The sequence below is a fragment of the Apteryx rowi genome, unplaced genomic scaffold (genome assembly GCF_003343035.1).
Source record: "Apteryx rowi isolate R43461 unplaced genomic scaffold, aptRow1 scaffold_57, whole genome shotgun sequence".
Taxonomy (NCBI): Eukaryota; Metazoa; Chordata; class Aves; order Apterygiformes; family Apterygidae; genus Apteryx; species Apteryx rowi.
The window spans coordinates 2,229,043-2,247,079 of record NW_020450838.1 but is presented as its reverse complement, the minus strand read 5'-3'; the positions used below and the strand labels follow the sequence as shown (position 1 = coordinate 2,247,079).

General features: G+C 40.0%; 1 protein-coding gene across 10 annotated transcripts in view; it reads right to left on the bottom strand.

Annotated features, from left to right (window-relative positions):
• The window catches only part of CLASP1 (cytoplasmic linker associated protein 1), a 184,538-nt gene that overhangs the window by 24,092 nt on the left and 142,409 nt on the right, over positions 1-18,037 (bottom strand). For all 10 annotated transcript variants that reach the window (XM_026082155.1, XM_026082156.1, XM_026082158.1 and 7 more), the window contains 3 exons: positions 11,160-11,303; positions 9,565-9,671; positions 665-815 (listed from right to left, as the gene is read on the bottom strand). In XM_026082155.1, coding sequence (XP_025937940.1) covers positions 665-815; positions 9,565-9,671; positions 11,160-11,303 — 402 coding nt within the window. The remainder of the gene's footprint in view (positions 1-664; positions 816-9,564; positions 9,672-11,159; positions 11,304-18,037) is intronic.

Here is an 18,037-nt window from a genome sequence, read left to right as displayed (position 1 = left end):
AAGCTAATGCCAAACAAACAATAGGAGAATCCCAAAGAAAAGTCATCTTGGACCACTAAAGACTTTTTAGCTTTGAAGGACAAGTTAATCTACTAACCTAAACTTTTGTTTGTCCAGGTAGGAGGCAAAAAATATTCCTTACAAYTCCTGTAAATCCTGATGTCCACATACTTCATTAAAACAAATGGCATCTCCCATGGCAGATAACTCTGACCATTCACACAGCATAAGGTACCATAAGAGTCAGGCACTCAAAGTGGTTATAGGTCCTTCCTATGTATGAACTACAAGCTTGTGAGGGAAACCAGATGTGCATTTCAAGAACTAACTTCTCCCTGACTACACACATTCCATGAAAAAGCCATCACTGAGCAATGCTGAAGCCAGAAAACACTAACACTGATTTCTTCTTACAGGAGACACTCATTCAGAGCACATTTCACAGAAGATTAAATAGAGCTCAAGGCGAGCAAGAGACTACAGACCTGGGACCCAATAATTTAGGAATAAGAAGTTAGTAACCAATGAGCAAAAGACACTTGCAAGAAAAAAAAAAACACAGAAAGAATATCTGGACTTTGGACACTAGTTAACAATCCAAAGCCAGGTTTGAAAGTAGTGCTTTAAAGTCTCACCTGTCCCCAGACATTAATCAAATACTCACGATATCACAGTCTTTCTTTCCATCGCGTTTGATTGGTTCATTCAAGTCCTCTTGACTACGGAAACTAAATTTTTCAATTGCTTCTGTGACTCCACGAAGAGAGCTGTAGATTTCATCAGAATTTAGGTTCTCCGTGTCATAATCCAGCATACTAAAGACCAAACGTATATGAAATGTTACAGATGACATTGGAATCAACTTCTAACTTTTAACAAAAACAATGCCAAGCTGGAAACGGATGATTTGGCATACCATTTCTAAYGGTGACTTGTAACAACATATGGATGGAATCCAAGCAGACTTCAGGTCTGAGTCTCCCCTCAGACTGGGGTAAATCTAGGAGAAGTTCCACTAAAATCAATGGAGTTATACTGCTATAAATGAGGGGAAATCAGACCCAGCATTTGTTACATTCCACAGTAGCAAGTGTCTTAGCTTCTGTGAACCAGAAACCTACCCCCAGCATGGTAATGCTGTTATTGAAAAAGGAAAAAAAGATGTATGCATATATATAAATGAATGTGAACTCAAAGGGTTGTGACAGCTGTTGGAAATGAAATCAATGAAATTTAGCTTTGAGTTTCATAATATGTCAAGTATATTCTGTCTATGGATTCAAATACGTGGGATCTAAATGGAAAGAAAAGTGTACATAAAGCTTAGTCTAACTTACTCCAGTTTTCATTCACAGAATAGTAAAAACAGAATCACTTGCATGATGCCTTGACAGTAGAAGCATTTTAGTATTGCACCTAAGTTTGGGAACTCTCATTCAAATCTGATGCTTTCTTGCAGCCAGCTGGTTAGAAATTCCTCAACAGTGTAAAGGCACTCAAGTTTTGGGCTTCCTTAGCGAGTTATCCAAAATTAAGTTCCATGAAAAAAAGTGTCTGGCATGTAGGGACAGATGATATAAAATATGAGGCTAGGAAGACAAGCTCCTACATGCTTGGAGAAAATAAAATTAAAAGGCATCATTGGCACTACTGCTCTATCCAGGGAGGAGAAGTTGAGCTTGCATGACTAAGTCAGTTTTCCAAGAGAGATTTTTATAAAGAGACCCAGTAACTGAGAACAATTTCTCTGGGGGAGTCTAGGATCTTAGCAGAGCCAGAAGCAAATAAACCAAAAGAATTTAAGACATTTACATCAAGTTGTTTGTCAATAAAGGGCAAGAAGTGGCTCCCTACAGGGGTGAATTACTATTTCTTCACAATTTGGGAAGGATGACAGGATGGGCTTGGAGGATGATGGCTGAACAAAGAGCTGTGCTCCTTTTCCACAGAAGAAAGATTCCCTGTGAGGTGGGTGAGGGAGAAAGTCAAGAACAGAAAATCTCTTTTGAATCCTGGGTACACCACTATTATTTTCAATAGAACTAAAAGTAGGATATTAATTATCTACAACTATGACTTTTTCTGGAATCAACTCAAGAACTTCAGACAAAGGATAAGACTGGTGCTGCCTGATTCCTTTGGGATTAACACTCACTGAAAATAGCAATAATCCTTGGCTTCCAAGCAACACGCTTGCTTTACAATCAAACAAGCATCAGCACAATGTATTCTGGCAAAGAAACCAAAGAACAACTCCCAAACTTTAAACACTGTCTGTCAGGCAGCGCCTGGTTGGGAAGAAAAAGAAACCACTTAAACAACAGACCAAGACCAGGAAACAAGAGTTGTTTATAAATCTACATAAGTCAGAGTATTTAGGGCCTTTCAGACAACTGAATGACACTAATGCACTGTGATTGCTTTCCAGACAAAGAAAAGCAAAGGCGGTTTTTAAATTCTTAGCAAGTATCAGGCATGAATGGAATCACCTTTGTTTCATACCATCTTGGAAATATTGAGCTCAGACATGTTTAATTCAAAGATTTCAACAGGTTCTTCATTCAAAATGTAAGTAAGCAATGAAATCGTCAGTCTAGAAGGTATACATGTGATTTTTAACTGTATACCTATACCAGGAGATGAAACAGCTTACCAAAAGTCACACAAGGAAATCCATGGCAGAACTGAGAAAGCTGCAGGAATACTGACAGTCTTCTGCTATAATCACTGCTTTCTTCGGGGGCAAATTTTGCCCTTACACTGCTCCCAAAATATAGATCAAAGCACACACTCTGCAGTGCTAAAGGACTAAGGCAAGTTCTGAACAAAGAACAACTGAACTGGAGGGGCATGTGATCTGATGCGTTTTTCAAAGCACAAAACCAAAATTTAATAAAATCTAAAGATTCTATTGATCTCATATGTCAAGAGTCAGCCTGTGTACGTGATCTCATTATGGTTGTTTTTTTATACAAAATAAAGCTCTACATGTAAACAAACACATCTACTGCCAGTATGTGTGCTGGAATACTTCATAGACAACATGATGGCAGGGGAGGAAGAGGAAAAAATACAATGGAACTACACCCACCTTCCAGGGGAAAAAAAAGTCACAAAAGGAAAAAAATTATGACCCATGCAGAAAACTAGGAGAGTCACAGGATGAATAAGAAGCAAGTAGAGATGAGCAGTTTTTAGGGATGTCACAACATTATTTTCCATCTTATGCTGCACTAAAACAATACAGCTCTCTACAAGTTTATCAAGATACAATTTTGCAATTTACTAGTCTGACAGAAAACACATTTTACTTCCTTAAACTATTATTCAGTTTCCAACCCAAACTATGTGCAAGTGATCAACAGTTTAGCATCCTCGAGCAGTACACAGTAACTTTGCGGTTTCAGGCTCGGGGCTGGGATACATGTCAAGTAATTCCAAACTTCAATGTGGATTAACGAAAGGAGGAAAAAATTATTCTTGACCAGTTTAACCCAAAAAACAATATGGATCTTTTCCACAGATTTCTCAGTGTCTTAGAACAGAGTCAAAACACAGATTTAATGTTTAGAACCTGCACATAAGCACAGAAATACAGACTGTGGGGGCTCTATTTTCTGCCTCAGGAGATGTCACAAGTTCTCAGATTTTAAGCCCTCAAAGAACCACTTGTTTTGCTTCGTTTCAGCTTTCTTGCTTCAAGGAAAGACAATGTAGTCCTTCCTCAGACAACAGCCACATTCAAGTCAGAAGAAAGTATATCCATAGAAAGACTGCTGGCAAGGTATAAACTTACAAAATCCAAGGAAGCTAACTTAGAGATCGGTTGGATGAATTAAATTTGGATCCAAAAGTTTTTCGATTAAAACCAGTATACAGATTTAGTCTAGTCTAGTGATTAAAGCCCCATATACACACAGGAACAAAACATGAGGCCACAGGGGGAGGAAGAGATTTCAAAATTAGCAGTAAATAACTGTTTGAAATCTTTTGTGGCAAGGACACTTAATATTACCATTTTAATTTCAATATTGCAATTCTGCATGATGTTTCACAATCACACTATGCAAACAGCAGGTAAAAACCTATACGCAAGCTTCATCCTCAGCATCCCAAGGACATTAACTACTGAACATATGAAATTACTTGGAGATCAGTGCCTAATTGAGTGAACTCATGTGCACGGTGTATTTAAGTTGAAAGACCTTGCCCATACCATCGTAACACAACCAGCGCCCGCAGAAAGTGCTCAACTGTGTTCTGCATTGGAATCCAGCTGTGAAACTTGCACCCGTTCACAAAACACGGCAGGGAGAAACGATCTGGAAAAATTTGAGTTTTTCTCCTCCATGCCACATCTTCTCTACAGAGCAAACGGCTGACTGCCATCTTTCCTCTCTGAAAGCTAACATCATCTCATTGCCTTTTTCAACCAGAGACTCTGGAAATCTCATGCCCCACTTTGAACAAATTTTGTTGTGTGTGAAAGGTAAATAATACTGTGACACCTCAGACAAGTTGGTTTAACAGGTAGCTTGTTACCTGGGAGAGTAAGAGCGTCTGAAAGTCTTGTGGGAAGGAGCAGTGGGGATGGAGTTAGGCTGAGAAAGGGGAGGGGGGTGCTTCGACAGCCCGTCTGCACTCCAACCCCAGAACCGACTGCAGTGACCAGAGGAGAAACGAAAAAGAGAAAACAGAGAAAGGAGAGGGAGAAAAAAAAGAAACTATAATCTGAGTGTCTTAGTGCTGTCATGCTGCCTTGGAGAAAGAGAGAGAGAGAGAAATTTAATAGAAACAAAATTAAACAAGAATACTCCATTGAGCCCCACAAGTCATTGCTTTGGTCTTTATTATTAATTTCCACTTATTTCTAACATGATACCATTCACACAAAAAATAGACCCTGCTTGTCCTAACCAATAAATTGCATATATGGATATAGCCTCTACAATCAGTTCTTAAAACATTCTAGTTGAACCACCTCTGACCATGTGTCTGGATTCACACTCTAAGCAGGTACTTGCAAGCAACAGAATTTCCCTGGAAGAAAGGAATTGGAGTTGAATTTTAATCAGATACCCAAGGGTAGCTTGTAAAGTTTGGCACCAGGTGCCTCTGGTAAGAGCCTGCAATCCCTCCACAATCAACAAGCACTGAGCCTTCACAGGGCTTAAGAGACACTTCTATTTCACCAGATTCAAATTGATCCCAAATGTGCAGTAAATGAGATCATAAATGTATCACACAAATCAGGGGCTTGGTCAAAGTCCCAGCAGACAAACCTGAAAAGACTAAATGAAACCCAGCTCCCTGCAAAGCCTCAAAGTTAGTTCAGACTTCTCTTTGAATTTGTATGAAGCCCTTTTTGGTCACCGTTTGACACAGTGCCTTTAGCTCAAGGCATCCAATGCTGTGCAAATTTGTCCAAAATACAGGCCTTTGTTTTCGTCCTGCTGCCTTCATGATACATGAATTTCCAAAACCGTCTTCTAAATGAGAATCCAGATGCTTGAGCTGGTGGAGTATTCAGGATGCTACTTTGTTTCTATTAAGTTTAAGCACACTGTCCTGGAAAGTCATATTTGCCTATGCATAAGTGAAAGATGCTGCAAGACCAGAAACAGCAAACAAGTCAAGAATTGCTCTAGTGCAAATAGCTGCAATGCCAGTTGAAAACTCATCTGAAGAGTGGTGTCAAGAAATTCACTTATTAACCAGCAAGCAAAGCACATAGTTATTACAAACAACTATTACAGAAATGCACCAGGCAAGACCGGTCATTAGAAATCCCACACCTCAGATCTCACCTACCTGCAAATGTGCCACAAAACAATGCAGGCTTGTCCTTATTGTATAAAGTGGGTGGCTTATTTTAATTTTTTCGTTGCTGAACTTAATACCAAAACTATCGAAATTTACGTTTAATGGCACTTCCTATTTTCAATGAAAAAAAGCACCTAAATTTACATAGCAAATAAAATTACTAACTTTCTATTTTGATGCATTTCCTCTAGAGATCTTTGAAGGATGAAATCTGTTCTTTTAATAATGTAACTATATCAACACAAGCTAAATTCTGCCATCTTTTACATTGCTGTGCTACTGTTCAGTGTGACTTACTTCTCAGAGCAGTTGATTAGAGTTAGCAGAAATGAGATTCTAGCTGATGCTAGTCTTCCTCACCCAAATCTCAGTTTTCACAGCTTTGACACAATAGCATTGATCATCTTTTTAAGTTGCTTAAAGATCTAACAGTAAAATGCACTATAAAAGACTTAGGAATTATATACATGTTTCTGGGCTACCAATAAAGGCAGAAATAGTAGAGCAAGCCCACTCATTTGGTGGTATTCCTTCAAATATCCCAAGAAATTCCAGATGAATTCACAACCTGCATGCCACTTTAGTTTACAGAAGATTATTTCACAATCAAAATGGTATTCTTACGCTGGAAGAATTCACAATTTAGTATTTTCTTTTTTATTATACTACATCACTTACTAAATCTCAGATTTTCTCTGCCTGACACAAACTCAAACCATTCATCTCATCTGATCATTGCCCAGGAAATATTCTTTCTTCTTTGTCACAAGGGAATTTTTCTTACTGTTTTCAACCCTCCAAAGTGCCCTCCCTTGCTTTTCTTCTCCAGAAAAGACCTTTCCTCCATAATTCCTCTCCCCCAAAACCAAGACCATCAAGAAAACAAAATCAGGTACGAATGCAGGGAAACAACTGACAAACATAGTGGATACTTTCCAGTGATCATGACGCAGGATTCGATGAAGTAAATGAAAGTAGTAGGAGGAACAACTTTGTCCAAGGCCCTGTAAGCAAGTTACCCCTCTCAAGACACGAGCATCGGGGAATACTTGAGCGCAGACTATCACCTCCCTCAGCGAGTTAGCTGTGGGCAAAGTCCAGTTCAACTAGATCATTGAATTGATCCAGACAGCTCAAATGCACACACAAAAATCAGGAAATCAACTGCAAAGGCAATAATATGGGAGAAGCAATGTGACCTCAGGGTGACAGCTTACATAGCTACTATAGAAAGGCAGTACCAGTGAAGCCTTGCTGCTTAATGCTAGCTAAGGATATGGCCCCCACAGTCTCAGTACCAGGGGAGAGCAGCTACCAGAAGGACTCGACTCTGCTTATTTTCAAACTCAGAGAGATTAAAAAGTCACATTTTGCATCACAGATGAATTGCAAGTGACAAGAGTTTATCATAGCAACATTGACACAGAAGCATCCATATGACCACTGCTTGCGGCACTGCAGTATGCTTTACTTCCATAACCTGTTAGTACATCTTCCAAAGCCTCTTTTTTTCTTTTTCTCTCCCTTAAGAGGAGCAAATTTACTTCAAAAACAGAGATAAACTCTCCATTGTTCTATAAGTCAGGGCCGTGCTCAAACAGTGCTACACAAGCCACCTTCAAGAGGGATGCCATCCAGCAGAGCATCAGAAACTACCGCCACTGATTTGTCATACTTGCCACTATTCCTGCTAGAGGTAAAAGCTGCAGCTACTATTACTGCTCAGGGGCTACCTAAAAAAAGCTGCCACCATTCCCTTCCCCCCCCCCCCCCCCCCCCAAAAAAAACCCACCACAGCCATACCCCTTCCACTGGATACTTTTAATGGCTTTTGCAGCAGTTTTCACCTTCACCTGTCATTATAGAGTAGTTTTTAATACATCACTCTTGAATAACTAAATCCAGTAAGGAAATGAGAAACACTACTTGAACAGAGACCTCAATTTTTGGATCAGCATCTCCAGGAACTCCACAGGAAGCTGAAGGTATGATCGTCTCTGAAAGAAAGTGGACCACTACACCAGTGACAGTTTTGGTCTTGCCATCTTTTAATGGCAGAACGCTCTAGAATCCCACTCCCTCTCTAGCTACTCCTTGTGAACATACTACATGGAAGACACCTCTAGAAAACAGCAACAACAAAATACTGAATGTAAGCTGAAAGTGTTTAATCAATATTTTGAGACAAACATCCTGAAATCAAGAGGCGAGAAGAACGCAAAGACAAACTCAAGAAAAGTGAGGAAGTGGCAAAGAAGAGTTGTGTCACAGTGGCAAAACCCAAAAAAGCATGGCAAAAGGTCATGGATTTACAAAACAGGTGCCACACGCAAGCGCGGCCAGCAAAGCCACAACGTAACCACAAGGAGACAGACCTCAAGTTATAATTTCCCATGACAGAAATCAGGAGGGCCAATCATGCTAAAACCAGGAGAAAAAGAAGCAGCACTACTGAATTTCCCCTGAAACTCTACCATTTCTTACTATAATGTTTCCCAACAAAAAAACTCATTAAAGTATGGAACCTCTACTTTAGCTTTCAATTTCTCAGGCTAGTTTTTGATTACAATAGATTTAGGGGCACAAAGGTATATTTAGATATCCAGAACTTTCTCAGGAAGCCCCATGTGTCCCTGATACGCTGCTGGAACTAGTATAACTTCTCACTGAAGACTAAAAATTTGCGTTTTTCCTGACACATGGAAACTCACACATGTAAGCATCCCTCCAGACAAGCTTTAGCAAGTTACAACAGGGCTGATCAACAGATTTCAGTTTAAGTCACTCTATTGGACTATGAACTGCAGTTCTTGCCCAGCATGTTTCCCTCTGCCTATTCTATAACAAAGGGAAATGATCTCCCATGCAGAAGCAGGACCAGCAAACAGCAGCAGTAGCTCTGAAGCTTTCCCAGCATGAATCAAAGCTTGTCCGAGTAACAATCTGACACTTTCTGCAAAATTTCTATGCCCCTAAAGCACACTGTTTAAATCTGTATCTCCTCTGCTCTAAGTTTTTCTGGTACCAAAACATGTACATTCCCAACATCTAAGAGTCTGTGTCTGCTCAGATAAAAGGTTTTGGAATGGATCAATATATTCTAGGATGGCATCTGCAGCTTCAGCAAAACACCTGGTTGCAATAGACTTGCTCTCTAGAGGACCAGGCCTCTGCTCTGCCAAGAAGCAACCAAGAGGGGGATTTAAAAAGTGCTCACAGTTGAAATAGGATCACTACCTCTGCTTGTTCTGCATTCTCACAAAGCATAAGAGGGCAATAAGAGAGATTTATCATTTCTCTCAGCTGCATAAGCACAGCACTAGAGTCAGCTGAATTATTGGGCACAAGGGCACACCTAAAAAATAGGCACAACCTGAAATCCTTATCTGAATGCCTTCATCTTCTTTGTAATGTTTGCAACCTAAAGACCACCTGGTTTCTAATGCTGCCATTTAATATTACCTCTACTGAACCCAGAAGTATGATTCTAGAGAAGGGCTAGTTGTGAAAGAAAATGAGTATCATGAGAAAAGAAATTAAGATTACACAGATAACACGAAGACTGGAACACTGAAGTCAAGCACTAATCATGTATTATCATGTTCAAGCCCTATTCATTAGGAGAAATCACTATAAACTTTTGGTCTTTATCTGTTCTGAAAATGAGTCATTCTGGAAATACACGTTCATGTTGAAACCCTTTAAGATTTTGTTAGTGCTTTGGTTAACCTGTCACATTACCTTGGAGACAGTCCACCATGGGAACAGTTGGTAGGTGAAGTTAAGGGGCTGGTTCTGCTGCTGGAGTGCCGGGAAGGAGTCCGACCAAGGGTATTGCTCGGGGAACCCTGGCAAAGGGGCAGGAAGACAGGGATTAGCAGTGTACTACAATATACAAACAGAAGGACAACAAAAAAAACAGGTCCAAATGCAGCCTTTATTTGCCCTGGGCAAACTTAGGCCAGTTTTGATGACGGCTCTTGACCTAAGAATCTGCAGTATGAACTGACAGAGTCAACTGCAGAAGCAAACCACAGCAAATATGGGCTTTTTTCCAGTAAGAAGCTCTATGATATTTTTAACCCCAAGAAAGTTGCCTTTCAGAGCCCACAGAGGGCTCAGGCACAAAGCTCACGTGCCTGCTGCAGCTATGCCTCAAACTGTGCAGATGCAAAATGTGCAAGTGTATCTGGGGGAGTGCTTTGAAAGCCATGCTTCATGTAGACAGTAACACACTCTCAAAGGGACTGCTCTGAGAATCAAGAAAGCACATGTGCATCTTTCTACAGTCTACAGAACCTGTAATTTTAACCATGCTGCGTGGATGGCTTGCAGTAATGCCAGGGAAATGGTGTATCAATCTACCAAGTTACCCAGCTCCTCAAACACTATTCTCCATGCTCCAAAGCAYGCAGACTATTACTCTGGCAATTTAATTATGCAGCTATTTTCCACATTGTCTAAAGCATTCTGATTGTGCTTGTTAGGAGCATAAGTCAGCAATATAATTTATCATTTTCCACTGGCCTGCATAATCATTTATACCACAGCAAAACGGGCAGAAAAATACTCCCATTTCTGACCCATTTCACACAAGAGGAAGCTGAACAAGGTGGAAGGGACTAGCAAATCCAGCCCTCTCTCCTAGAAGCCTAATGCTGCGGTTCTAGCTTACACAAACGTCTACTTGTCTCTATGCATGAGCTCAGATGGGAGGGTTCAAATTCCAGAAAATTTTACAGGATTTATACACTAACAAGGCAAAAAATACTCTAATCCTTGCTGCCATGAGGAAAAAGGCAGTTTAGAAACACATTTGTGTTCTCCTCTACTAACACCTCCCTTCAGGGAAATAAAAATAGGCCAGAGCTTCACGTAAAACAAAAACTTAGGATAATAGTTACAGACTGAGGAGACCTACTAGGTCAGATCAAACAGCCTGCAAACTTCTTAACAGACAATATATCAGATATCAAACTGAACCGATTTCAACGTTAGGGTTATACCCAGAAAAACCTGTGGGATCAGGGYCTCTGTTTTAGCCAAAGGTCATTACTGGCATGACTTTCAAAAGCACACTGACTTGAAAGCACAAACCCCACCAACTTTCACATGCATCGCAATTTTTTTTTAAATCTGCATTGGTTGTGATGGTATTAAAAACTTAACCAAGCTTTTTGTTTTAACAGTCCGTATAAAAGCAACATCAAACAGAAGCCTCTGCTGCAATATTGTTTCAAGAAAGATGACAGTCATGCTACTGAGCATCTGCAACAGCTTATCAATGAGCCGCTGTCTTTGGGGCTCTGCTGTCTGCAAGGACAAGGGCTTCTCACCACACTGGTGTTACTGGAGTTCTTGAGGTGGTTGTGCAGGAGCTTGGTAGCACCGTCCTGGAATGTTTTTGGCAAGGCACCAAGTAACATGGTAAACTCGGGAGTGTTCAATTCAAAGAGAGAAATCAGGACTATTTGTGCTGCCTGGAAAAAAAAAAAAAGAAAAAAAGAAAAAAGACCATCATTTTTTATTCTCCATATTTGCATTGTTTGAAATGATTCTTATGGTAAATGATACAAGTGTTGCATTTAAAAAGAAGATGCTCACACTAGACAAGCATATTTTGGATGCGTCACAAGGAGATATTAACTACCATAGTTAACTTCTCAGTTCTTACAGCCTACGATACATTTTTGCATTTATATGAATTTCTCAGGTGTGTACAGCTCCTCACAGCTAGTCCTCCTGTCCTGTACACTCACTTCCATTGAATAAGTTACTGCAAAAATTAACAGAAATCAGAGATAAATCCAGAGGCTCAGATCATATAAGTATGAAAAATCTAGGAATGTAATTTGCTATTCCCATACCTTTTAAGTGTGAAAGGGACTAGTTTTTATTTCTACCCAACCTCTCCTCTTCCTGAGGATCCAAATTTGTTTCAGATAGAGAATCCCTGCTTCTGCTTTCCTTGCAAGCCGCACCATGGAGGCTGTTACAGCAACACAAGTCCCTGGCTCAGGTGGAAGATCTACTGGGACAGAGAGAGGGACTTTTCTCTCATCCAGGACAGWGCAAACATATCAGACTCCCCAAAGTCACTAAGCGAAACCATGGTACCGCTGAAACAATTGGGAATTTCACCATTAATTTCACTGGGCAGGGTCTCACCCCACTGCCCRAACAGGATCTCCACTAATTCCATCAGCAAACATACAGCTCTGCATATCCTGAACTAAGACAATGGAATCAAATGGGAATGAAAACAGTATAAATCACTGAGTGCAGATCTGCAAGAGTAATTAACATCACATGTTCCTAACCAGATTTCCCCAGCAGCACACAGCCCATGTGAATGGCACCAACTCTGCCTTTTTTTTCCCCCACCCTTGAGTTGAGAATATATGCAGAGATACTGTAAAAACTGAGTTAAATAACAGGGAAAGCAAAGGAATGGTGAAGAGCCTCCATGATGAACTCTGCAGCACCACCTTCTCCAGCCGAGGTGTAGCCGTTGACACACCAACCTCCAGGATATGTATTTGGATACAAAGCAGCAGCTTAATCTCAGAAAAAAAATAAGCATGCGCTCTGATTTTGGAACAGCATACAGGCTTAGAAATAGCAGACACTTGTATCAACCTTTCTGGAACTTTCCAAAACTTCCTAAAAACAAAGAATAACTTAAAAGAGGGTTAAAAATGTAATTCACTATTGTGGTGATAACTGTACATTCATTGTTCTCATCAAAGCAGAAGGCACTTTTAGTAAATAATGCATTTTTAAAGTTGCAGTAATTAAGTGTATCTGCAGTTCCCTGTGAAGTGGAATCCATTAGCAGATGAACTTTGGTACACAGAAACCCTTTCATAGTGAAGCGGAATGAAAGTGCCTCATTGTTTCAGTGTGCAAATTGCAATTCAAGCTATACTGATCCTTCTGCTCATCCGGCTCAATCCATARCAACACAGCTTCGTATTTAAAGAACACTTTCCATCTGTAGATCTCAAAGTCTGGTAAGTAGCATTCTTTCCATATGGCCAAAGAAACGGAGGCACCGAAAGCTCAACAGGCTTCCCAGGACTGCCACGAACTATACGTCTTCCAGACTCTTCACTCCAAATCTAAATGGATCCAAATGGATCATGCTGCCTCCTGCCAAAACTCCCACTGACTTGAACTGAAACATAGAATGGCATTTTTCACTTCACACTAACAATCCAAGGATGAAAGATGCGGAGAGATAACTCTCATGGTTTTCTTAACTCCAGACTCTACCCTCCTATGACCTGAGTTTCAGGCAATTCAGCCTGGTACCCAGCAAGGATGTATATCTCTGTCCAGTTTGATCCAAGACACAAGTTTTCACCAGCATTCTGCAATAAAAATATTACTGCAAACAAGAGATCTCAGGACAACAATCGGCATGTTGAACTGAATGCAAAGTGACAGTCATGCCAAAGTACATTCCCATTTGTGAAGTCATGCATATCCTGGATGGTTAGAAAACGAACACACACATCTGTGCCAGAACAAGCAGGTCTCATATTCATTGAGATGACAAAAACGGGAAACTTGATCAAGAAGGTTCATAAATTGAGAGATTGCTCAGAGACTATAATATCCAGAGAGATTGGCTGGCAAGTCRGGAGCTGCCCAAGGTACAGCGAGGTGGGACAGGATGCAAGATACCTTTCTGTCCATTACATCCCCCATAGATGGGTTAGAAATAAGGTCATCCTTGGAGATCTCCTGCATAAAAAGAGCAAGAAGGACACAAGAGCATGTGTGCTCTGAGTGATGCAGGAGGCACTTTGCTGCTGTGTGCCAGAGAGATCTAAGATGCATCACATACCTRAGCAAAACCTTCAAAGCTCCACCAGGGACTTTGTGATCCTGTGACTTCATTTTGAAGTGGACAGTTACCTAACTGGTACAGTTTAGCCCTGACACATAAACATTGATATTATAGATGTTGCACTARAGGAGTATGAGGGAATTTTCTGCTCCCAAAAGTCACTTCAATATGCATATATATTTTTYGGTCTTGGCTTTAACAAAAACAGAACTGTCTCCTTCTCTCTTTGCACAAACTACACCTTGTTTCTAGGGATGTCTGATAGCATTTTGTGTACTTTGAGCATTCTTTAGTAGCTTTGTTAYGGCCTGCAAATAGATCATTGGTCTCTGAATGGAGTACTGAACTGGCTCACTACAYTTATACTCTTATAGTAGAACTATAGTCTATACTTTTTGAAATAAAGTCAAGTAGTATTACAGCCTGTGAGTTGTGCTCCAGTGAAGCTCTCAAAGGCAACACTGAAGCTATGAGGGTACATCTTTGCTGTGTTCTTTTAGATATTCTTTATCCATCCAATTGTATTTGTAGGTTTATTTCAGACAAAAACTGCCTTGTAAAAGCTATTATCTGAAAGTTCAGGCATGATTTCCTGCTTCGTATTTAAAACACAAAGGTCTTGGCCCTGCTACCATAAAATCAAGAACACAGTTCCCGCTGACCTCAAAAGCTGAAAGGTGCACACTGGCTTGAAATCACATTTACAAAATGCTCCTAGTTTCACTCTTGCAATACTTTCCAGTTCTAATACAGTTAATTTTATTTTGGTAACGAAGAGTATTTCTACACCTGTCTGCTAGTTAGATCCGGACACACTTCCTAATCCTTTAAGTTTTATTTACTTAATCTACATCTATCTAGTCCAAGGACATCTTTCACAAATAATATTTCTGACAATTTTAACTCCATTCAGCTTGTGACTAGAGGACATAATCTCAGAATCACTGGTCATTTCTGAAAATCTTGGCTCCTGTTTCATTAGATTATTCAAGGCATAAGCAAGTCAAAAACAAGCAATCAAAATACCTTATTTCTGTACTTAAGGTACAAACATTCCCCATACAGTACTCATACTTGATGATATTAAATTTGAAGAAAGAGCAGCATCCGAATTTCCCCTTGCCTTTATTTCCCTCTACCATAACTGTGGAACACTAACCCCTCTCCTTTCAGTGACAACATAGACCCTATAGGCTCACCATATCTTAATGAGGTCGTTCCCTGTTGGCTTAAGCTGAAGAAACTCCAGTGAATTCAGAGTCTGCCTATGATTGTGAGGGGGTCTGGCTCAATGTCAGGTTGTTGAATCATTTGAAAGGGATCATTTATGTAACTTCATTATTTTCTTCATAACAGTACAGCTAGGCATCAGGTTYCACGGGCCAGTAGCAGCTCCCAAAGTTTCATACTGATACCAACGCAAAAGTTATGCTGTCCAACAGCATCAGCTGCTAAACAAACACATAGTCTAGCAGCTTTTTTTTTTTTTATTTAAAGAAAAAACCTAGACAGAGGGTAACGGCCAGATTCATAAAGATCCAGTAACCTCTGTGACTTAGTTGAAACATATTAAAAGTCCCTTTTAAAATATGGGCTTATTAAGCAAAAAGATCAAGACTAACTGGGAAAATCCATTGATTTTAAGGGGAAATCTGGTCAGTGACCTGACCTAAGCTTCATACAAGTGCCTGATGATAGTCCCTGTAGCTCGTCCAATCTACAAAGCAGAATAAGCTGCCAGTGCCTGAGCTACGTGAAAGCAGTTTGCAAGTTGCTCAAACTTATATTGACAAGAGGCTCACGATACCGTCAACCCCATAAGAGCAGAGAACCCCAAACTCTGATTGTTTCCGAGACACAAAAGCAATCTGCAAACAAGAACAAAGTTAACAGAAAAGCACACCAAAACCAAAACGTTATTTGACAGACAGACACGCTTTTTTCAGGCTCCCAGGCAAGGTGTCTCTGCACAGCTAGACAGTTGAGGTGAGACTGCAAACAAGATTAGTGATTAGTGCACACTGCATTTAGTCTACCTGTTTACATTTCTCTTCCAAGTTTCCTTCACCAGGCCCTGAGGAAGCTGTAGTTGTCCTAGCTGGCAAATCCTCACCTACCCAACTATGCATGGTCTGGAGTTGACAAACAGGAAAGTTTAAATTATTTAGAGAAAGCATAGATTTCAACTAAATCATCTAAACAGTATATATGCTATCRTTTTGCATAAGACAGTTTTAACCAGTCACTTGCATATTTTCAAGTAACTAAAAAGCATAAGTATTTGACTTAACCAAAAGAGCATTCCTTTCAGCAGAGGGCAGCACTGGCTTAAATTATTCAGCCACAGTTCTCAGGCTTACAGATCTTCCCTCAGCCCTTCCGCAGTGCTTCGCTTTGGCAACCTACRGATTACCTCCATGGCCATTCGGAAAACCCTGCTGAGATGCAGGGCCTAGGTGAAGTGCTGCACTGAGACAGCAATAGGGCTTGCATCTGGCCAGCCAGGAGCACTGGAAGAGGAGCTTGCATCTGCCTGTATCTATCCGTGCATACATGTCTCTTGGCATGTTCAGAGGAAATAGAAAAATCAAGAACATGCAAACTCCTGACTCCAGCCGGACCAGCCGCCTAACAGACCAACACTCTCTACAAATGCCTTTTATACTGGGATCAATCTGGGGAAGTTCCACACTAATGTCTACTCAGTTTTGACAAATATAACCATATTGTATACGAATTATTCATTTCACTATCCAGTCTAATGCAAATGCATTTTTAACAATGCAGGACATAACAGGACAGAGGAACTCTCTCTCATGTCCCTTTAGTTATACTAAAGTGCAGATAAAACATAAATCCAGTGAGCCTGGGAAGCAGCAGAGGCACATTAGCAGCTTGTATTAGCACACGTATTGGCATAGGGCAATACTTTGACAACCTTCTCTGATGAGCATAGCTGATATTGAGAGTTAATATACATCTACTCAGAGTGTTTGCAGGTTCTAAACAAGTGTCATTTAAGTGTACTTTTCAGCAGACAATTAAGCTTTAGCTTGGCACTAAGCTAACAAGCTATCTGCCAGAGCAAACCTCCTGCTTGTTCTCTTTTCGGGTCTAGAATCAGATGATTACAGACGTCCAGATTACTGATATGGTAGCATGAATCACAATGGCTTCATCAGTTCATAATCCAAGCATGTTAGCTTGATTTCAAGTTTTTAAATACATAGTTTTCCCAAAAGATTTCTATCAGATTATTCTGTTTACATCCATATCCTGAAAAGGAAGAATTTGTTTTAACAGATTTACATACAGAATTCACATACAGATTAAATCCACATTGYCATTGTGCTCTATACGGCACACACTTAATATAGCATAAAAGGTTTTATAAGTCATGGATGGTTGCATGACATATCAAAGTGTGACTACATTGTGAACGGCATCTCAAACAAGTGCCGGCAAAAACTATACAGCAYTGAATCATCACATATTTTGATTATAGCTCTGTAATGGATTAAAACTCCTTATGCATGTTGTTCTTTTGTCACCTGGCCATAGCAAAGACTATAGCAAAAAAAGTTCATTATTTCCAGGAGAGCCAGACATTACTTTCAGAAGTCCAGCAGATGAAGGCTACTCTGAGTATCTTTGCTCCATACAAAAAGGTAACTCTTCCAGAAACGGGACTTTCCACCCGCCCCAGGATTTTTTTTTTATTTTATTATTTGATTTCATGTAGGACTAGCAACAAAGATTATATTATATTGACAACTGAGAAACTCATATGATAAGCCTGGCATGATGCAGGTCTGAATTTTGAGGGAAATTCCCACATATAAGCTGAGAAAGAAGAGTTTCTGAAGGTGGTTTGGAATAAAAACATRCACTTTGTCCTGCACGGAAGTTTGACATGCTAGAATAAGTATGGCAGACTTATCCATCCCTGTGTAGAGAAAGCAGCCAATGATCCATTTATTTGACAATTCTACAATGCATCATGTAAACCTCTAGCCCTCATTAAAACATGATGCGCCACCTCTACCTATATAGGTGTATATTTATAAATATGGCATGTGCAAACATATTTTGCACAGATACATAATAAAAGAATGAGCGCACACATTCTATGAAGCAACTCCTTATCTCATATTAGCATTAGCTCTTACTTAGTTTCAAGCAAACTGAGAAATGCAACTGCTTTTATAACAAACTGCTTTCAACATGAAGGAGTCTAGAAGGCTGTATAAATCAGAGAGCCATTTTAAGGAAACCTACCCATAAGACCATGTTACCCAACAAGCATGTGATGATTTTCTGGCCACTACTGTTCGGAAAAGCTATTTTTCTTACACTGCA